This window comes from Danaus plexippus (assembly GCF_018135715.1).
Source record: "Danaus plexippus chromosome 29 unlocalized genomic scaffold, MEX_DaPlex mxdp_37, whole genome shotgun sequence".
In the NCBI taxonomy this organism is placed as follows: domain Eukaryota; kingdom Metazoa; phylum Arthropoda; class Insecta; order Lepidoptera; family Nymphalidae; genus Danaus; species Danaus plexippus.
The window spans coordinates 484,594-507,544 of record NW_026869858.1 but is presented as its reverse complement, the minus strand read 5'-3'; the positions used below and the strand labels follow the sequence as shown (position 1 = coordinate 507,544).

Here is a 22,951-nt window from a genome sequence, read left to right as displayed (position 1 = left end):
TTTTTTTTGATGGTAATGTGAAAATATTTTCATAAAATATTTCTATGTATTTATTTATTTAGGTAATATTTATCAGTGACATCTATCCCATATTCCTCAAGGATAGCAAACAAAATGGCGTCGCTATGAAGCGATCGATGCTCGGTTGAATTCAATTTCCCCGTGATATTTATTATTAGTAACTGTGATGTGTTGAAATAAAAATGGAATTTGACGAGATCGTCGTCAAAGACACGCCCGGTTTGTGCCGGTGTTGTTTGTCTGAAGGATGTTACAAGGACTTGAGCACTGAGTATCCTTGGATGGACGACACCGAAATATACGCCGATATGTTGTTGGAATGCTTTGATGTTAGCGTAAGTTATAAATAAATCATCATTATTATGACTTCTTAATATTAATCATTCTGAAATTGGCTGTACAATATATAAAAGATTTTAATTGTAGAATCATGAAATAAGAATAGTAGGTAGTTAAATTTATGACTGCATACGAAAACCATTTTAATTGGCTTCACTCCACTGTTAGTGTATTTTGAATTAAAAGGTTGTGCCTTCGAAATAAATTTATAATAAATAAAATTGCCAGACATATTGGAATTAATAAACGCTTTAATTGGTATTTTTTATATCAAATCTAACGCTACGATTGATCTTAATAATTACAATTTTCTTGTTTTATTAACTTAAGCACATGGGAATATGATTTACTCAACTTCTAAGTAGTGACAGTCAAGACTATGGCTTTAATCAATTAATAATAAAGAGATAAAATTTACGTATATATAAAATCACATATATTCCTTAACCACACAGATATCCCAGCACATTGAAGGTCCAAACGGCCCCAACCGATTAATTTGTGAAGTGTGCATTACAAGGCTGAGAGATGCATGTAATTTTAAAAAACAAGTACTGGATTCGGAGAAGAAGTTTATAGACATGGTTGGTCGTGGTGCATTTAAAACTAAAGGTATTCAGTAATAATGGTATCCACTTCCTTACAATGATAATAAAAATGTAATGATTCCAGTAAATATTGTAAAAAAAAAATACATTTTATCAGTCGAAATGGTCTAACAAATAGTTGTTAATCATTACAAAATATGTTCATCATTTATCTCGAACTTTGCATAGCTAAGGTCAATGACCGGGCATCAAAATTTTGTAATACTGTAAAAGGAATAAAATATGTATGGTATAGTGAAAATTAGGCATCTGTTAAAAATTACATCGGCTCCGAGGTTTTACAATCATAATTTAGCTATAATCAGTAGACTTCTAGTAATGTATAATAAATTTTATCCCTTTGAGATAATGTAAATATATATATATATATATATATATATATATATATAATTGATTCTGTCTAGAAGAAAATATTCTAAGCATTGAGATTATTATTTTTTTTAATATTTTCTTGCCAAGTCTGTCTAAGTTTATATATCTGATTTTAAAATGTCGGAAGTAGACTGAAACTGTACAGATCGGAAATAGATTCATGTCAGATTATTGAATTTCCAGTTCTGCTGTATCCAGAACAGATGAAGTCGGAGAGTCAGGAAGTGGCAGCCGATGAAGCAGAGATTGAATATCTTGATGAGGACGTCGATTATGATGGTATGGTGATAATAAATGTAGAATTATATATTAATAACGAAATTTGTGAATGTCTATGGTTGTGTTATCTGTGGTGTATTTATATTGTAGTCTATGAGCCGGTTCCCAGAAGGGTGAATCGTAGATTACTGGTTATTTTGTAATTAATATTGTGATTAAATGTACTCGACTTAGTCTATGTAGTCCGACCTCATAGAGGCAACCTTGGGCATACTATCCCGGTGCTTCAGGACCTCATCTGTAGTAGAAGGTCTTGGTGAAGCTGTTAAAACCGATAGGGCTAATAGCTACTGTTTCGTACAATCTAAAACAGGCCCTTTTTTTGTTAATGACAATAAATAAAATTTCTAAAAGGAGAGTATCCTAAGTAGCTTTCTTAATACATAAGCTATCTACATCATAATTTATCCAGCTCTCACTGAGATCAGGTATCACTTGACTCGATGAGAAATATCCACTACAACAGATACGGATTCAAACATTTGTTACACCCGCACGCACAATATGCATATGCGTGCATCTTTACATCAGAAACATGACAAGAAAATCTTCGCTTTGGAATATAAGAGTCTAAAAAAAAAACCTCTTATTACAGATATACCACTCAACGAACTGGCAACACCGTCGGTATCAGAAGACATAACAGTGGCAACGTTACCAGTAGCGAAACGGGGTAGACCAAAAAAGACCATGAAAAATGAGAAGAAAAAAATTGATGTGAAATTAAAGACCAAATCAAAAGGTGAGTTTTACTTTTAATGTGTATATGTCTGTATTACTCTGTGATGAAGGTTCGTGTCATTACTTAGAATGAAATTCAGTACTGAAATCTATCGTCACTAGCTGGGGTTTGATGAGCAATGTAAACAGGATACCTGACAGCAAACACACATACATTCACTTTATAATAATCGCAGGTGACATCGTTTGTATGTATGTTGCTTATCGAGAGATAGACTCTAAACCTTCTTAGGTGCACTTTATACACAACAATCACATTGCTAGGACATTCCAAAACTATTCGTGAACATTTCTACTCGGTTAAACATTAACAATGGGAATGTTCCGCAAATGTGTAGCTAATAGTTCTTCCACTCGTCACGAGATGGCGCTGTCGCTAAATATCGACAATATTCTACAATATTCGCTATAATAATCCTTAAGCCGGTCCGATAGTACGCATTGGTTAATGGTTACGTAACTGACATTTGATTCTTTATATAAGAATACAGCTTAAAATTAACTCTGAACTAAAACCACCAAGGAGGTCCAGTAGCCCTCAAATTAAAACCTTTTTACTTTGATAAGAATTTGCACACTATATTCTGCCAAAATAATGTTATATAGAAAAAGATATGTAGTTCAATTATGTCGTTCAACTATGTTATTGTAGAGTCCTTTGAGCATTTATGCATTTTACTTAACATTATAGAGAATTCAATTCATTTCTTTACTATCACACTCTATCACCTATAGTAAATACCACAGATGTTTTTTTCATAGATTATTAACATTTGACATTTTCAAATGTCATTTTAATCATACATATATATATATATATATATATATATATGTTTTAATTTTAATGTTACTATATAACTCTTCATCACAGACATACAGATATTTTATATATCTACTTATTTTTTATATTTTCTTTGATTTGAAATGAATAAGAATATGATACGTCAAAATTAAAATTTTTGGATATTTTTTAATATAATCAGTAGTGTTGCTATTAATATGAAGATAAAACCATTTTTTCGTCGCAAAAAATGATTTTTTTTTTAAATATTTTAATATGCTTCATTTGTCATAATTTCCGGTTCGTATATCTTAGGGTAGAGTATAACTATTGAAACTAAATTAAAAAAAAAATACGAAATCCATAATTTTCGTTTTCCTATCACTACGTCGATAGTAATTATTTAATCGGAATTTGAGGAACATAAGAAAAAATTCTATGCCATATACTGACATCAAACAAAAGCAAAAAAATATATATTAAGTTGAAAAAGAAAAATCTATGAAACTATCCAAATGCAAACATTACGCCAAAGAAGAATATCATTGAACAAAGTGAATTTAATATTCTAGGTTCAATGCCAAAGATGGCGTCTGAGGCATTGAGTAAGTCCTTGACAGCGACAAAGCTGAATAGGCTAGTGAAACTGAACGCTATAGCGGTCCTGGAGTGCTCCAAAGTGGTGCCATTCAAATGGCACCGGCACAGCTATTTGTGTTTTTATTGCCATCTGAGTTTCAAAACTATACAAACCCTGAAAGATCACACTAGCGACGGACACAAAGATTCCAACGTGAAATCAGCTGTTTAATATTTGAAAAGTGATGAGAAAGTCAAAATTGATATTTCCAATATGGGATGCCGTATATGTGATGATGATTTCGATAGACTGGATGACCTGATCGAACACTTGGGGACGGTTCACGGCAGGTCGTTCTATGATGGTCACGGCTATGGCTTGATCCCTTACAAATTGTCGGACGATAGATACGCTTGCGCTATCTGCAAGCAGGTTTTCCAGTACTTCATCAAGCTGAACCAGCACATGAACGAGCACTACGGTAATTTCGTGTGCGACGTCTGCGGCAAGTCTTTTCTGAATAAGGACAGACTGCGCTGTCACATAAGGAGTCACGGTTCCGGTTTTCAGTGTGCTCTCTGTTTGGAGAATTTCGATTCTCTAACCCAAAAAATTAATCACGAATCCTCAATACATAATAAGAAACGTATTATAAGATGCAATTTTTGCCCGCAAACTTTCAATAACTATTCGTTGCGTAAAATTCATCATAGTGCTGTTCACAATGTTGCAATACCAGTCACGAATTGCCCGGTCTGTGGTAAAAAATTCCATATAGCGAGCAAAATGTGGTCTCACATGAAGGAAGTTCACGTCAGGGAGAAGAATTTCTCGTGCAGTCTCTGCGAACAGAGATTCTTTTCTCGCACTCACGTCCAGAAGCACATGATCAAACATATAGGAGAAAAAGTCCATAAGTGCGATGTATGCAAGAAGTCTTACGCTAGGAAACAGACCTTGAGAGATCACGTGAGGATCCATCACAACGACAAAAAACACGTGTGCTCGATATGTGGCCATGCCTTCGTGCAACATAACAGTTTGCGCTTACATATGAAAGTCCATCACTCTGAATGAGAAGTAGGCCTTCTGAGTATAATAATCTATATGTGTAATTACACATTGTGCCAAAATATTATATCTGGCTATCGTTCGATCAATTCTAAAATCAATATTTGTATAAAAATATTAGGTTTAGGTGGAATGACTTTAAATGTACCCTTGATTATTTATTTTTTTTCACTGTTTTATTTACGTATAATTTTGCTTGAAATGAGGGTACATTTACAGTACGTAATATTTTTCAGGTAAAAATCAAAAAGGCTGTCAATCGTCGTCAATGCGTAGGAGAAAGAATCTTCAGATGTTGTTTAATAACACCACAGTGATACCCTTCAAATGGAGAGGGAAATATCTCTGTTTTTATTGCAGCAAAAATATAACGGACTATTCGGAGTTACGTAAACATACAAAATCACATGGGCCTTGCTCCACTGACGATCATTCGCTCAAAGTGCTAAAGGGTGGGAAGAATATGGAAATTAAAATTGACGTATCGGATATTTGTTGTGAGGTTTGCAACGAAGAATTTAAAATTCTGGACGATGTATTGGATCATCTGTGCGCGAAACATAAATTTGAATACGACAGAAGCGTGGAAATGGCGATTGAAGAGTATCGCTTAATGGATTTAAGCTGTCTGATATGTAACGAGAAGTTCGCGTATTTCGGTTATTTAGTGTCCCATGTCAACAATCACCATCCGAAGAACTGTCTCATATGCGACAAATGCGAACAGAAATTCAATAAGAAAAGGGATTTATTTTCCCACATAAAAAACTACCATCGAGACGGAGGATACAAGTGCGATATTTGTCCCCAGAACTTTAGTTCTCTAAATATCCTGCGGAAACATAGAAGCAATCGACATTTCACGAGATGCAACATCTGCCAGCTGAGATTGCCGTCAGCTGTTCTTAAACAGAAGCATATAGAATTGGAACATCCTGATGACGGATCGTTGCAATGTGATACGTGCTACAAGGACTTCCACACTAAGCAAGGTCTTAAAATGCACTCGAGGAAATGTAAAGGCGATATCTTCGACGTTGCTATCAAGAAGGAGGAATGCGACGGTCTTGACATTGATCAGGAGGAGATAAAACGACCGAGTGTCAAACAGATCCGCGAAAACATCGTGATAGTCATAAATATGTCGACAGCTATACCGTTTAATTTCTACAAGAACAAATTCAATTGCTTCTACTGTTCCAAAGACTTCACCGATTCGGATTCAATGCGGGAGCATACTGTTATCGAGCATCCGATTTGCGATGTCAAAGAAAAGTGTATTAGAAAATGCAGGGAATCGGTTGCTTGTGTGAAAATAGATATTTCGAGTTTAGCTTGTAAGGTGTGCTTTGAAACGATGGATAGTTTAGACGTTTTGTTAGATCATCTCATAACGAAACATGAAGCTAATTACGACAAATCTATCACGACTTGCCTCCAACCTTACAGACTCGTAAAAGATCATATGGCGTGCCCCAACTGTCCAACCGAGGTGTTCAGATTCTTTGGCACGTTGCTTAAACACGTTAACAACAAGCACACAGATAACAATATTATATGTGTGTACTGCGGGCAGACTTTTCGGCGAGATCAAAATCTACGCGTTCATATATGGAGACATCACAGGGACGGTAGATTCAAATGCAACATATGCGGTGCGGATTGCAACATACCGTCTAGGCTGTACATGCATATGGCGAAAGCTCATGGCGTTAAAGCGGCGAAGTGTCCTAAATGCTCGGAATCTTTCGCCACCCAGTATCTAAGGCAGAAGCATCTGATAGAAGCTCACGATTCTGGCCACAAGTGCTCATATTGCGGTAAATTGTTTACGCGGAATTCATTTATGCGGGATCACATACGTCGGACGCATCTCAAGGAGAAGAATGTCGAATGTTCGATTTGCAATATGAAGTTTTTCAACAATATTCTGTTGCGACGTCACATGGTTAAACATAGCGGGGAGAAAAATTTTCATTGTGACATGTGTGGCGAACGATTTTATTGGAGGAAGAGCTTGAGAACTCACATGGCGAGGCACAGCAAGCATAATCCTGTCACATAGATAATATAACACTAGCAAACGTATACGGGTTTTGATAATTATTTATGCTTTAGTGTTAAGTTTCTAACACGGCCAAAGAAACGATCTGTTAATACGTAGACCAATGAAACCGTCATAGGGATATTAAAGTGTTATCAAAGTAGAAATCGCATACAGTATAGTCGTTTGCTTTCAGATTGCAAACAGAAAATATCTGGATTAACGAGGAGGCAGCGACAGAATCTGCAAATTTTATTTAACAACACAAGTATCGTACCGTTCGAATGTCGCGAGGGCTTTTCATGTGTTTATTGTGACTTGAAATTAGAATACAACGATTTGAAAAAACATACAAAATCGCACGAAACGTCCGCTATCATAGAGTTTTTGGATGGATTCAATCGGAATTCTCTAAAAGTTGATATATCTGTAACTAATTGTGAAGTTTGTGATTTATGTTTTGATTCTTTCAAACAGCTGATAAAGCATTTAGTGTCCGTTCATAGATATTCAAGTTCGCGTATGAAGTGTATTCAGATGTATAGAATTATAGATTTGAAATGTTTTGAATGTGATATAGATTTGATCAATGTGTATGAATTCGTACGCCACGTAGACAGATTACATAGCTATACCGTATTGAACATTGACGATGAATATGATACGGTGAAAGTGAATAAAAAGTTTAGTTTCCAATGTCCCGAATGTTTAAAGACGCTGACATCCAAATTAGGCTTTAGAATGCACTTGAAGAAATGCGGAATAGATAGAAAAACTGAATCCTCTAAGTTTAGAGGCACCAAAACTTTCAGAGTACGCCAGAATGTCGCGTGCATTCTGAAAATGTCGTCCGCATTACCCTTTAAGTTTTTCAAGAATACATTCCGTTGTTTCTATTGTTCTAAAGATTGTTCCGATTTTGATGTCTTGAGAGAGCACACATTGAAATATCATGGACAATTTGATCAAGAATGCGCGGCTATGAAGAAGATTAAAGGCAAAGATCTCATAGTTAAAATTGAAATAACGAATCTCACTTGTAAGATATGTTACGAGCAATTCATGGGCTTGATAGATTTAATAGACCATATAGTAACAAAACACGGAGCAAATTATGATAGTAGTGTTGAATGCGTCCAAATATTTAAAATAAGCAAAGACAATATACCCTGTCCGATATGTCCAGATAGTTATTTCGGTTACTTCAAAAAACTACTGGAGCACATGAACGAACATCATAGCAATAATAATATTGTATGTGTATATTGTGGTGTAACGTTTAGGGGACACTCGAACTATAGGGCCCATATATCACGGTATCATAGACGCAAGGCCTGCACGTGTCCCGAGTGTAAAAAAGATTTTTGGAACTTGGAGAAATTGGCGCGTCACAAAGCCAACGTCCATGGTACCAAAAACTTCAAATGTGTCCAATGTAATGAAAAGTTTATTACCCAACACCTGATGCGTAGACATTTAGTATCGGCTCACGGTTCAGGGCATAAGTGCTCACATTGTGGCAAACTGTTTACTCTAAATTCACATATGAGGAATCACGTACGCAGGTCGCATTTAAAGGAGAAAAACGTGGAATGTCCAGTTTGTAAGGACAGGTTTTTTGATATCGCTCTGCTAAAAGTGCACATGGTTAAACATGTTGGCGCAAGAAATTATCATTGTGACATATGTGGAAAGAAGTTTTTATGGAAAAAAAACCTGAGAGGGCATCTCGCTTCCCATGAACGCAATTGATAGAGTACAAGCGAGAATTTATTTATTGCGAAAACTAACAATCCAGGGTCAATCACAAATTATGTCCCATATCTTAAGTTGTGATATATCGTGAATACGTATTACATTGAAGATAATTTATTTTCAGATGAAAAAGGACCTCCAAAAACTCTAAGTCCTAACGCTTTGAGGCGCCAGAATCTACTGATCTTGTTTAACAATACGACAGTTATTCCATTTAAATGTCGCGGTAAATGCAGATGCTTCTATTGTGGCGAAGAAATTCCCGTTTACGACGATTTAAAGAAGCACACTAAAGCTCACGGTCCCTGTACGGAACTAGATCGTGCTATAAAATTGATTAAAACAGACGAGGCTGAGGTCAAAGTGGACGTGTCTGATGTGACTTGTGAAGTTTGCAATAAACGTTATTCGAACGTAGATGAAATTGTTACGCATTTAATTGACGAACATAAACTTTCATACAACAGAGATGTTAAACTGTTAATTTCCACGTATAGACTTAAAGATTTACGGTGTCTCCTTTGTGAGAATCAAAAATTCAAGGTTATTAGTAAACTGGTTGCTCACGTAAATAATGATCATCCAAATCAGAATGTAAACTGTGACGTGTGTAACCAGACCTTTAATAAGAAAGGGCATTTAGATGCACACATGAGATTTAAGCATAAAAGTAGCTATAAGTGTTTGAAATGCTGTTCAAATTTCAATTCTTACGGAGCACTTCAAGAGCATAAATTGAAATCACACGCAATTTGCAATATCTGTTTCGTGCAGTTTTCCAGCCAAAAGCGGAGATTGAAACATATGAAAGTGGAGCACGCCAACGAGGCTTTGAAATGTGGGTTTTGTCTCAAGTCGATGAGAACGAGGCTAGGATTTCTGAGACACGCAGCTAAATGTACAGTTAAAAGTGTCAATAAGTCGGAACAGAGAACTTTCATAATAGATGACGATCAAAAGAAACCTTCAGTTGTACTTATTAGGAATAATATAGCTTGCATCCTCAACATGTCGACAGCGATACCGTTTAAATATTTCATGAGCAGATTTAGATGTTTTTACTGTACTAAAAATTTTTCTGATTGCCAAGAACTTCGGGAACACACGGTTGTTGAACATCCCATTTGTGATGTTAATTTTAAGTGTATGAGACTCAGGAATAGACAAGAAGGTTTTATAAAAATAGACATATCACTTCTATCTTGCAAGATGTGTTATGAAAATTTTTCATGTTTTGATACGTTACTTGATCATCTTATTTCCGAGCACAAAGCTTCCTACGATAAAACCATTGACAGCAATATACAGCCATTCAAATTAGTAAAGAATAACTATCCCTGTCCAATGTGCAATGAAATTTATACACATTTTAGTACATTGCTAAAACACATAGGCCAGACCCACACTGATAATAAAAATATATGTATGCATTGCGGAAAATCTTTTCGTAATTTGCCAAATTTAAGGGTACACATTGCTAATCATCATAGGACCACTGGCAGCTACAAGTGTAACAGATGTCATCTAGAGTTTTCTTCCAATAAATATTTACAAACTCATCTTGGACGTATTCACGGCGCAAAAGTTTTCGATTGTCCCGAATGTAATGATAAGTTTTCGTCGAATTATGCTATGCAAAGGCACATGATCAACATCCACAGTTCCGGACATAAGTGCCCCTACTGCGGGAAATTATTTACTTCCAACTGTTTCATGATAGATCACGTGAAAAGAACTCATTTAAAAGAAAAGAATGTCGAGTGTCGAGTCTGTTCTGAGAGGTTTTTTGACACGCAACGCTTAAAAACTCATATGGTAAAGCACAACGGGGAGAGGAATTTTCACTGTGATGTTTGCGGTAAACAGTTTCTGTGGAAAAAGAATCTGAGGGGTCACATGTCTGTACACAGTAAAAGTATTGACGTCGGAGAATCCTAGGCTTTTTCACATCCATCTGATATCAGAACTAGAAATTAAGAAATACTGAAACATAAGAATGTTTCTTTTCAGATAAATGTACAGCAACAGAGAGGTATGGCATAATCGAGGCAAATCTACGATTATTGTTTCAAAATACTTCCGTGATTCCTTTCGATTGGATCGGTAAATACGCTTGCTTCTATTGCGGTGAGAAAATGGAAGACTACGATGAACTAAAACAGCATACGAAAAATTACTGCACAGATAATAAACGTAACGTTTTATTGGAAGGCGATGGAGGCATAAAAATTGATATATCAAATATAATTTGTGACATTTGTAACATGTCATGGAATAGTATTTATTTGATTTTGAAACATTTAAGTAATTGCCACAATGTTGTTTATAATGCGACTGACTGCTTACCACTGGTGCCATACAAGCTGAAAGATTTGAGCTGTTTCTTTTGTGAGCTGAAGTTTGATTTCATAAATTCTTTGATATCTCACGTTAACAGAGATCACTCCAACCAGGTTATAACCGTTTATTGTGATGGGAATTTAAACAAAAAGTCCAAATCACCTGCTGATTATAGCTGTAAAATATGCTGTAAAAGTTTTCGAAAAATTTCGCAGCTAACAAAACATAATCTTTCTTGCGAAACGAGCACTGAAAAGCGTCGGAACGCATCGGATTCTCTATTATTAGATAAAACATTAAGCAGAGATAACTTTTGTATAGATTCGGTTCTTAATGAAAAAAATGATGATTCAATTTCAAATGTAAAGAAAATTGTATCTAATAAGCAAGAATCCATTACCGCTCAAAACTGCAAGAAGCCAAACGTTAAGATAATAAGGAATAACATAGCTTGTATTCTGAACACATCAACAGCAGTACCATTTAAATATTTCATGAGCAGATTTAGGTGTTTTTATTGTTCAAAAGATTTTGATGACTGCGAGGAACTGAAAGTACATTCCAGTTCCGAGCATCCGCTTTGTACTACCGAAATAAAATCCATGAAGCTGAGGAATAGGCTTGACGGTGGTATTAAAGTTGATATATCGTTCTTGTCATGTAAGATATGTACAGTAGAAATAGATGATTTAGATTCGTTGGTAGAGCATATGATAAGTGAACATAAATTATGTTACGACAAAAGCATACCAAACAACTTACAAGCCTACAAACTAGTCAAAGACAATTTTCCTTGTCCGTTTTGTGATGAGTTGTTTAGATATTTTCGGACTTTGCTAAATCATGTGGCAAAACGTCATTCCGACAATAAGAACATATGTGTCCACTGCGGCTTGTCTTTCCGGAATTTGCCGAATTTACGAGCTCATATCTCAAGAAGACATAGGGTTGCCAACTTTAAATGTTTCAAATGCGATTTGACCTTTACGTCAAACAACTACTTAAAAACCCATTTAGGTAGAGTTCATGACAATAAAGTTGTAGAGTGCCCTGAGTGCACTCAAAGATTTACTTCAGTATATGAAATGCAAAGACATAAAATTAATGCTCACGGCTCGGGACATAAATGCATGCATTGTAACAAACTTTTTACAAGAAACTCATTCATGGTCAATCACATAAGACGCACACATCTAAAAGAAAAGAATGTGGAGTGCACTGTGTGTTGCGAGCGATTCTTTGACGCTCAGCGCTTGAAGGTGCACATGGTGAAACATTACGGCGAAAGAAACTACCACTGTGATATCTGCAGGAAAAAGTTTCTATGGAAGAAAAATTTGAGAGGACACATGTCGTCGCATATTAAAAATTCAAATCAAATTCAAACCTAACATAACGTTATAGATTAACCAAGAATGAAAATTTTAAAGAGAAGATTCAAGCAAGAGCAATTTGTTCACAGATCAAGGGCCGTACGACCACTGTACCTCTGAGCGGAGGAGGAAAAACTTGCAAATGTTGTTCAACAACACGACAATATTACCATTCAAATGGCGCGGGAGATATCTATGTTTCTATTGCGGCCAGAATTATAGCAATTATACTGATTTAAAGAACCACACAAAATCACACGGATTATGTAACACTACAGATTACGCACTTAAAATTATAAAAGGAAACAATATAGAAATAAAAATTGACGTATCGGAAATAGTCTGCGAGGTATGCTACGAGCCGTTTTCAAATTTGAACGATATTTTAGATCATTTGATCGGAAAACATGAAATGGATTATGACAGAAACGTCGATATACCGTTCCGAGAATACAGACTGAGCGATTGCAAATGTCAAATGTGTGGCAAACAATTCAGTTACTTTGGATATCTTATTAATCATATAAATATAGTTCATTCAGTAAATACTTTTGCATGCGACAATTGTGGCTCTACATTTTACAAAAAGAGAGATCTGGCGTTGCATATAAGACAATTCCATCGCGAAGGTGGCTATCCTTGCGAGGATTGTTCAGAGGTGTTCGAAACAAACGTACTGCGTAGGAAACATTCAAATACAGTTCATTACAGAAAATGTAAGACGTGCGGAGCTAGGTTTCCATCGTACGTGTTGTTGCAGAAACATATGAAAGTTGATCACCCGAACGACGAAACCCAAAAACTGTGTATGTACTGTTCGAAAGAGTGTCAATCATCACAGGGTATTAGACAGCACATGAAGAAATGTAAATCGAAAAAGGAATTGATTACAGCCTCGATATTCCCGTACGAAAATCCACTACAGCCGAACAAAAAACAAAATGTTATGCAAATAAGAAAAAATATACAATGCGTTCTTAATATGTCAACGGCGATCCCATTTAAATTTTTTGCAAAGTTTTCATGCTTTTACTGTTCCAAATATTTCGTCGAATTCGATGAACTTAAGGTCCACGTCCTTGCGGATCATCCGGTTTGTGATCTAAAAGAGAAATGTATTAAAAATTGTAAAGGTGAAAGAATTACTGTCAAAATTGATATATCAACTTTATCTTGTAAGATTTGTTACCAATCAATATCGGATTTAGACGATCTGATACATCACCTAACGTCCAAACATTTAGCACTATATGATAAATCAATAAAATGCTTTGAGCCGTTTAGAATTATAAAAGACAATATTCCATGCCCGATCTGTCCGAACGTTTTTCGCTATTTCGGCATTCTTTTGAGGCACATTAACTCCGAACATAGCAATAATAACAGAATATGCGATTTTTGTGGTCGCAGTTTCAAAAACGTGTCAAATCTCAAAGTTCATATTACTTATGCACACACCGGTGACTGCGAGTGCGATGTCTGTGGAATGAAGTTCAAAAATCAATGGTGCTTAGGACGGCATAAAGCCAAATCACACGACGCGAAAGATTACAAATGTCCAAAATGTCCAGAGAGATTCCAATCTCAGTATCACAAACAGAAACATCTCATTAAGGTACACGATATCGGGCACAAGTGCACGTATTGCGAGAGGATGTTTACACGGAATTCGTTCATGAAGGATCACGTGAGGCGGACGCATTTGAAAGAGAAAAACGTCCAATGCTCTGTTTGTAATGAGAAGTTCTTTGACAATTACCTTCTAAGAATGCACATGGTCAAACATAAAGGCGAGAGAAAATTTAGTTGCGAGGTTTGTGGCAAGACTTTCTTGAGGAGAAGTAATTTGAGCTCCCATAAGGAGATGCACAAAAAATACGGACATGTATAGTTTTTTTTTTAAATATATATATTTGTATGATTGTAGCATTGAAGCTACAAGGATGACTGATAAAGACAGTAGTTGTTAATGAGTACCCCTGTACAGGAAAATGTTCCACGTGCTTTTATATCTGAACAATTGTTATTGTAATGAAAGGTAGCTAAAATCATTCACCATTTTAATTTACAATAATCATGTAATAATGGCGTCATTTCTATTTAGATGCTCGCATCTGTATCGATTTATATAATGTGCTATTACGTCTGATTAGTTTGTTTAGTGTAACTTATTCGTACAAAATTAACAGCAGACTGATTTTATACTTCTGGCCAATTTCCACTGTTGTCTCGTTTCATGTCGTAGGAATTTATGTCGATTTTCATGTACATGTTATAGATTTAAGTATATCTGTATAATTTTTTGATGTTCCTAAAGTAAAAACGCCTAAAAATCTTAATAATTCACATTCGGAATATTTAATCTCGAATAAAATACTATCTCAATCCTTGTCTCACAATGTATATTTCTTGTTTTTTTTAATTCAGAAATAAATGCGATATTTGTAAACGTACTGTGTTCTCATTTGCCTCATATTTTGGTTTTTACTACACAGAATATAATGAACTCCAGAATCAGTAATTTAAGATTTTCACAATGTTACAATGGACCAGCTTTGATTTGTCCAAACTTAAGGATCGCAATTTACTAAAAATATTCGAAGAAGATTTAACCGAGAACACTAAACAGGATATTTAGTAAAAGCTACCCTCGTTTATTTGCAGGTGCAAAATTGAGCACAGTGGAGGACAAATATAAGAAAACAGAAATGGTCCGTAAGTTGTTACTCAAAAGACGTAATGTCGAATATGTTTTGCAATACAGTAACGTGACGCCATTTACATGGTATAAGGGGAGATATAGATGCTTTTATTGTTCGGAACCGATAAAAGACCCGGACGTTCTCAGAGAGCATACGGCGAAAGTCCATCAGTTTGCGAATTTGGAACTCGTTGTCTATGATAGGACCAAAAATAATAGGAATAGAGATGCGGCTGTCAAAATTGATGTAACCGATATTTGTTGTAAGCTCTGCAACAAAAACATCAGCAGCCTCGAGCAGCTGATCAATCATCTTATAATAGCACATGATGCAGAGTATGATGTCAGTGTTCCGAACTGTCTCCTACCCTTTAAGCTCGACAAAGACCAGCCAACATGTCCTGTATGTAATATAAAATTTGTCTTCTTCGAATATTTACTTCGACACGCAAATAAACATCATTTAGCCCATGATTATATTTGTGACGTGTGTGGAACTAGTTTCCAGGGCGAAAATCATTTGAAAATGCACAATCGTTACTATCACAGAGAGGGCGGATACACATGCGATCAGTGTGGTATTAACCTATCCACGTTGTCGAAGAAGATGCTCCACGAGAAGAATGTACATATGATCAACTTGTCCACCTGCCCTCATTGTCCAGAAACATTCAAAAGTCCATACTTTAAGAAGCTTCATTTGGCTAACGTCCATGGTGTTGAGGAACTAAAAATTAAGTGCCCATATTGTCCTAAGGTGTTTCCGCAAGATAGCATCATGTCTCGACACATGAGACGGGTCCATTTGCGGGAAAAAAATGTGGAATGTCAGATTTGCGGTGACAGATTTTTCGGTCCATACGACGTGAAGCTGCATATGTTGAAACACAATGGTGATAAAAAGTTTATCTGCTCTGTATGCGGGAAGAAGTTTTCCAAAAAGAGCTACTTGAATTCTCATATGGTTATCCATACTGGGCAAAAGAAATATGTTTGTACGGTTTGTGGGAAGGAATTTGCACATCGGCCCAATCTGAGGATTCACTTTAGGACAAGGCATCCTCAATATGAAATGGAACAAGCAGTCAGTATGGCGGATGAAGTGGATGAAAGTGAATTTCAAATAATTTTCGGTTCTGAACTTGATGGTGTGGATAGGATCGAGTAAAATTACAAAATATCCCCTTATTTTGTACAGCGTCATAAATCCAATGATAAACCTTTTTTTTTGTAAATAACTGTCGTAAAGTTTAAATAATATAAATAAATGTTTTTTTGTATTTATCATATTTTTTATTTCATGAAAGACTCGTTCAGACACTAGTATAAATGTGTATCTCTACAAATCGTAAAACATGAAATCTCTTTCCAGGAATGCGAATCAAGAGAGAATACCAAGAGACATTCCTGGAACGCCTTTCCAATATACGGAGGAATATTCTGATACTTCTTCGATATGGAAGGGTCATACCTTTTCATTGGAACACGCGCGGTTTTAAATGCTTTTTTTGCGGCAAACAAATGAAAGATTGCGATACACTCAAAGAACATACAACGGTCGATCACAATAGTGTGGACCTAGAACACTTCATACCCCAAAGAGTGATATCCAAAGATGTACCAGTTAAGATTGATGTAACTGATATGGGTTGCAAGTTTTGCAACTTGCCTCTCTCAAACGTAGAAGATCTGATCACTCATATTATTGCGGTACACGGAGAAGATTATGACAATTCAATAGGAGGCTGCGTGTTCCCATTTAACCTGAACAAAAATATCCTACAGTGCGTTTTATGTCCCGAAAGATATGATAACTTTACTTCAATATTGGGACATATGTACAAACAGCATATATTTCATTCACATATATGTCAAATATGTGGCCTTGGCTTCGTAGATCAGGTTAGATTGAAGCGACACATCAGCAACAGTCATGTCGGATACCGTTGCAGGATATGCGAGAAAGTTTTCGACGCGTTTCACAAGGTCGAGAAACACAAACAGAGGACTCACGGAATACACAGGAGCGTCGCGTGCGATCTGTGCAGTGCAACTTTTCAAAACAATTACCAGATCAAGGTTCACATGGGGAAAGTGCACAATGTAGAAAAGTACAGAATAAAATGCGAGCATTGTCCCAAAATCTGCACGACCAAAGGCGCTTTAGTCTTGCACGTGCAGTCGATGCATTCGGACCAGAGATTTGAATGCGATCTCTGCGATTACAAGACGGGAATAAAGTGGATGATAAAGTTACACAAGCGTAGACATTACGGGGAAAAGAATTACGTTTGTAGCATTTGTGATAAAAGGTTTGGGAGGTCGAGCAATCTGAGGGCGCATATGAAAGTACATACGGGTAGCACTGGGCGTGTTTGTCGCTGGTGCCGCCACGGCTTCGTGGACCTGGAAGGCCTGGACAAGCACGAAAAAGAAGTGCACTATTACAGCCAATACAATTAGTTATATTTACGAATAATTCAGATCTCATTTCAATTCTAGTCGATACTAATTTCTATATTATAATGTAATAAAGAATTTTATTTCAATTATATCTCGCTTGCCAAAGTCTAGGAGTGGACTTGTGACTTATTTTTTATTGTTTAATTATAAATGATATATCTTTTTCAATATTGCGCATAATATTGGCTTTTTATATAAAATAATTAATTTACCAAAAACATTCCATCACTTAGCCTTTCATAAACAATTCAAATATATTATATTTTTACGAATATTTCATTATAAAAATAAAACCTAAGACTCCTGGAGTCTCTCGAGTCTCCTGGTTACTTCAAGATTTTAACAAAAGTTAGTAATTAATCGTGAATTTTTGCTCTCTTAACTAGGTTACTTTATCTATTTAATAATTGAACTGATAAACCGTAAAGTTTACTTTAAACATTTCAGTATACTTAAGTTTAATCGACTCACGAAGTGATAAATTTATCAGTGCTTTGTTTGATCAAGATTGCATGCGAGTGACACTTTCTGGCTGCCTCTATTTAGACTTATCAGAAATAAATTTACAACGCAAGCTTTCCTTGCAGGCGAACCTAGGGGTGGCCAGAAGGCTGTCCGTGATGATAGTGAGATCTTCAGCGATGCGCTCATAACATCAGCAAAACCCTCCCTAACCGCAAAGGATAAAAGGAAAATCATGAGAAACAACGTTCTTCAGGTTTTGTTAAAGTCAACAGTGATGCCGTTCCGATGGCTGAAGAGTTCCTATAGATGCTTCTATTGCTACGACATATTCCAAGAATCGTCTGACTTGAAAAATCACCAGCATATGCACGTAGGAAATGACGTCAAAGAACAAGCAATGAACAATTACTGGGAACCGGTTGTCTATGTGGACATATCTAATTTAGCTTGCAAGCTCTGTCCGGAAAATGTCACCGACCTCTATGATTTAATAGATCACTTGGTCGCTAAGCATGAAGTTAATTACAACAAGGACGTGGGAGTTTGTATGGTCGCGTTTAAGTTAGACAATTTCGCGGTGAATTGCCTAGCTTGTGGGGCTAGCTTTTATACTTTTGGACCTCTATTGCATCACACAAATAAAGATCATAAGGGTATCTCGGCCATTCTGTGTGACGTGTGTGGACAGCGGTTCAAGGACGCAAACCTATTACGACTACACGTCAAAACCGTTCACGAGAACATTGGCTTATTGTGTCCGGAATGCGGCGAGAAATTCGAGACACGTTCAAAATTGAAAACACATCAAAAAAATCAGCACGACATGGACAAAAAGTACAAATGTCTCGTCTGCTCACAGACCTTTCAGAGTCATTATAAACGGTCGAGACATATGGCGACCGAACATAAGAATCGGCAGGAAATAAAGTGCATACACTGTCCAAAGACCTTCGTGTTCCGCAGCATGATGATGACCCATCTGAGAGACACTCACCTGAAAGTCAGGAACCATATATGCGGTGTTTGTGGCTGGAAGGCCTTCAATTCGCATCGGTTAAAGAATCACATGTACAAACACAGCGGGGAGAAGAATTTTAAGTGCGATGCCTGCGACAAGGCGTTCACAACTAAGAAGATTATGAGGGCACACTTCGCTCGGATGCATAAGACCATGGACCAGCCGATCGTGTACGACCAACATCCATATGTTGGCCATTAAATAATTACACATTACTGTTTATTAATCGTTGCACATTATTTCTACACATAATACATCAGCTTTAATTAAATCGTATTTTGTTTATTTTTAAAGATAGCATAGATTTATAGCTGAAATATTTTTTTTTAATCCCGAAACAAGAAGAGAAATGTTGTAAGTTTGACTCGACGACCCGATGTCGGTGTGATTTTTTACATTTAACAGCTAGTTTGCTTGTGGTGGTTCCAAGTTATAATTTGTTATCATTTATAGTGGTTCAAGATTACCAGTTCTTTTATAAATTGCTACATCGGTTTAAATGCTACGCGCATTCCAGTATTAAATTTCAAAAAAATTGGGGGTATTTAAAAAAAACATTGTTACCAACGTTACACAAGTCTAACTTAATTTTAGACTAGTCCTTAGTCCTTTATTACTTCAATAAGTACAATTTTCAGAGATAATTTAACTGTTTTTATACTAAAAAGCATTTTTAAATTTCACGATCATTTTCAAAAGATGTACAATAGAACTTTATCCTTAAAAAAACTGTCATTGTTTATTAATATTGTTCATATGAGAAAATAATGGTTTTAGAATATCGTAAATAAAAAAACGTAAATACAAATGTCCTCGAAAACAATGAAAATCTCTTATTTGGTTAAAATTTATATATTCAGGTTGCCTGTAGGAACTAAAACGATGAACAGAAGCGGGTTACGTACAACGAATACACGAATAACTTTAATTCCAGGAGGAAACCGTATGAGAATAAAAAAATTAAAAAAACCGACTCTGGAATCGTGACGGAAAAGTTTTAAAAATGGATATTCTTAAAATGTCTAATAAAAAACTTATTTCAATCAGATATAATATAGTGCAGTGTGACCAATTCAACCGTCACACCCTGTAGATGGTCGAGGACTTCCCACAGGTGTTACTATTGCTACGACGCTTTTAAGCAACCGAAGGAATTAACCGACCAGAAAGCGCACAATGTTATTGAAGTAAGGCGTGCCATATAAAGCATTTGGGAACCTGAAGTTGTAGTAGGCGTTACGTGTACATCCTCTACACTTTGTCCGAAAGTCTGTATATTTCTACGCATTCATAAAATCCCGTTATCGAGTTCTTTCTAGAGTCTCTAATGAAGAGTCAAGTCGTTATCTCTGACCGCAATTTTATTACAACGCGTATTAAAATATTAACTGTATACAAAATAAAGATTTCGAAGCTAAGAAGATATTTTAATTGCAGGAAGTTTGAAAGTGAATGATCCTGATAAAAAAAAATCTCAGACGGAAGATACAGAGAAACCTCTGGCGCCAAAGAAAAAGGAGTCTCACTCAATGGAGCAAAAGAGGAAAAACACTATTGGTATACTTAATAACTCCACAGTCATGCCCTTCAGATGGCTCTGGAGCTGTTTTAGGTGTTTCTTTTGCTACGAAATGTTCAACAAACCGGAGAAACTAAAACACCACCAAGGCACACACGGCGACGATGATGTCAAAGACGTCCTTAAGAACTACTGTGAACCGTTAGTCTACGTGGACGTCTCGGAGATATCATGCAACATATGTCAGACAAATTTTAATGATATATTCCAATTGGTGGACCATCTGGTCAAGGAACACGGCATCGAATTTAACAGGGACATCGGCATCAGTATGATACCTATAAAACTGAACGTAGGACCGATTTGTATTTTCTGCGAAATCGGCTTCAAAACTTTCAATCATCTTGTGACCCACATGAAGAAATATCACAAGGATTGCTTTAATACCTTCTGCTTCAAGTGCAGCAAACAGTTCGCTAGTTACAACGATTTCTGTGAACACGTCAGCGATCAGTATCTGGCTAACAACATAAAGTGCACGGAATGCGATATTAAATTGAATTACGGCAGTCTGAAGAATCACATGCGTGACGTCCATGGGAAGAGATACAAGTGTCTGAGATGTTTCGAATATTTCCCGACTCACTACAAACGATCGAATCACATGGCAGAAATGCACAATCGCGACAGAATCAAATGTTCATACTGTACAAGGACTTTCATATTCCAGAGTATTTTGCTCCGGCACGTTAGGGACACTCATTTGAAGGAAAAGAACGCTGTCTGCGATGTGTGCGGGTGGAGATCCTTCAGTGTCAGGGAACTGCACAGTCATATGGGTAAACACAACCCGGGAAGGCACGTAAAGTGCAAGGGATGCGATAAAATGTTCAAATGCCAGAGATACATGATGAGGCATTATATTAAGAATCACAGAAATTGAATAAATTATTTGTTACGCACTAGAGTTTTATTTTCGTTTAGAAATTAAGATCATTGAACATTTTTAGTATCTACAATTGAAACTATTATTTAAGTCATTTAATTTCATAGCTTTTGTGACTTTCTCATTTTAATGTTTTTGTTTTTTTTTTACTGATAAAATTCTTACATGCAATAATGAAAAGATTTTGCAATCAACTGAGTACAACTAACTATAAAAATTTTGTGGAATGTGGATTTATGAATTCAACGATTCATTATAAATATTAGCCTTAACTGTAAAAAAGAGTAAATCATTCGAATTCAATCTTAACGTACTTATCCATGTCTTTTATTTCAGAGAAGCAAAAGGAGCGGCTTGTAAAGTCACAGATAAAACAACACATTACAAAAATATTGACAGCAATTCTTAATTGTTCAACCATTATGCCCTTTAGATGGGCCGCTAATAAGTTTCTCTGTTTTTTCTGCTGTTGTTCTTTCGTGGACTGTTCGAAACTTAAAGAACACACCAGAGAGGAGCATTTTGAAGCCAAATTAGACAATTTAGTGAAGGATTTGGTTCCCACCTCAATAATAAAGCTGGATATATCGAATATTTCATGTAAATTGTGCCCAAAGCCTGTCCCTACTTTATCAGAATTCTTAAAACATGTCACTGAAAAACATGAATTAAAGTTTGAGCGCCAGTCTCATGATAATTTCTTCTCTTTCAAATTATCCGACGACGGTCTCAACTGCCTCGAATGTGGACAAAGTTTCAGATTTTTTGGTCCACTTTTGATACATATGAATAAATACCACGCCAAGACGAATCGATTTCTGTGCGATACTTGCGGTCAAGGCTTCATAGCCAAACGAAATCTACGCAGCCACATCAGAGTCCACAAGAGCTTAAATTTGATAGAAAGCGAAGGAAAAGCGGATGAGAAATGCAAATGTCCGAAGTGTCCAGTAATTTTAGATACCAAATATAAGAGGCGGCAGCATTTGGCTATCGTTCACAATGACAGCAGCAAAAAGTTTTCATGCGATGCATGCTCCAAGCTGTTCTTCCTGAAAAGCAGGCTGGTTGAACATAAATTGAGGGTGCACGTCAAAGAAAAATACTTTACCTGCGAAATTTGTGGCTTCAAAGTATTCAACAAGGATCAGTTAACAAAACACAAAGTGAAACACGACGACGCAAGACCATTCCAGTGCGAAATATGCAAGAAATGCTTCCAAAGGAAGAAAACTCTGGAATTCCACAGAAGAATACACACGAATGACAAACGGTACGCTTGCAAGGACTGCGACAAAGCCTTCGTCCAGTTCACGAGTTTGAAATCACATATAAGGGTGCATCACTCTCACACCGACAAAGAAGACTGAGTAGCTTTAAAAATTTGCCACTGTTCTACACACTCATTCGACACTTGTGGTTCGACATTAGACATGTTTTCTATTTATTCGTTTGTAGTTTAGATGTATTTTTTGAATAGAATAAAAATATTCTGCCATAACATTAGTATCGACTTCAGAATTTCATTTCGTGGG

The 22,951-nt window shown here is 36.2% G+C and overlaps 2 protein-coding genes across 10 annotated transcripts; both read left to right on the top strand.

The window, feature by feature from the left end:
* The first annotated feature begins 34 nt into the window (after positions 1–34).
* Positions 35–22,922, top strand: LOC116776970 (zinc finger protein 107-like). 9 transcript variants are annotated; one of them, XM_032670281.2, is made up of 5 exons: positions 35–356; positions 816–972; positions 1,524–1,619; positions 2,215–2,361; positions 8,716–10,594. In XM_032670281.2, exons 1-5 carry the CDS (start codon positions 204–206, stop codon positions 10,527–10,529), a joined length of 2,367 nt encoding a protein of 788 aa, XP_032526172.2. In that variant the 5' UTR covers positions 35–203; the 3' UTR covers positions 10,530–10,594. The 9 variants fall into 9 exon arrangements, with proteins under 9 accessions (XP_032526172.2, XP_061385100.1, XP_032526174.2 ...); XM_061529116.1 differs by lacking the exon at positions 8,716–10,594 and adding an exon at positions 7,033–8,698 and having other exon boundaries at positions 37–356; XM_032670283.2 differs by lacking the exon at positions 8,716–10,594 and adding an exon at positions 10,602–12,387 and having other exon boundaries at positions 42–356.
* Positions 3,861–5,142, top strand: LOC133318722 (gastrula zinc finger protein XlCGF8.2DB-like). Its single transcript, XM_061529134.1, has one exon. The coding sequence runs from the start codon at positions 3,995–3,997 to the stop codon at positions 4,796–4,798; it is 804 nt and encodes a 267-aa protein (XP_061385118.1). The 5' UTR covers positions 3,861–3,994; the 3' UTR covers positions 4,799–5,142.
* Positions 22,923–22,951: the final 29 nt, after the last annotated feature.

Bases quoted from the DNA above. Each gene is read 5' to 3' on its own strand.
- LOC133318722 (XM_061529134.1), top strand. From the start codon at position 3,995: ATGGGATGCCGTATATGTGATGATGATTTCGATAGACTGGATGACCTG.
- LOC116776970 (XM_032670281.2), top strand. From the start codon at position 204: ATGGAATTTGACGAGATCGTCGTCAAAGACACGCCCGGTTTGTGCCGG. The intron at 357-815 runs GTAAGTTATAAA...TTAACCACACAG, and splicing joins TGGAATGCTTTGATGTTAGC to ATATCCCAGCACATTGAAGG. The intron at 973-1,523 runs GTATTCAGTAAT...TTGAATTTCCAG, and splicing joins TGGTGCATTTAAAACTAAAG to TTCTGCTGTATCCAGAACAG.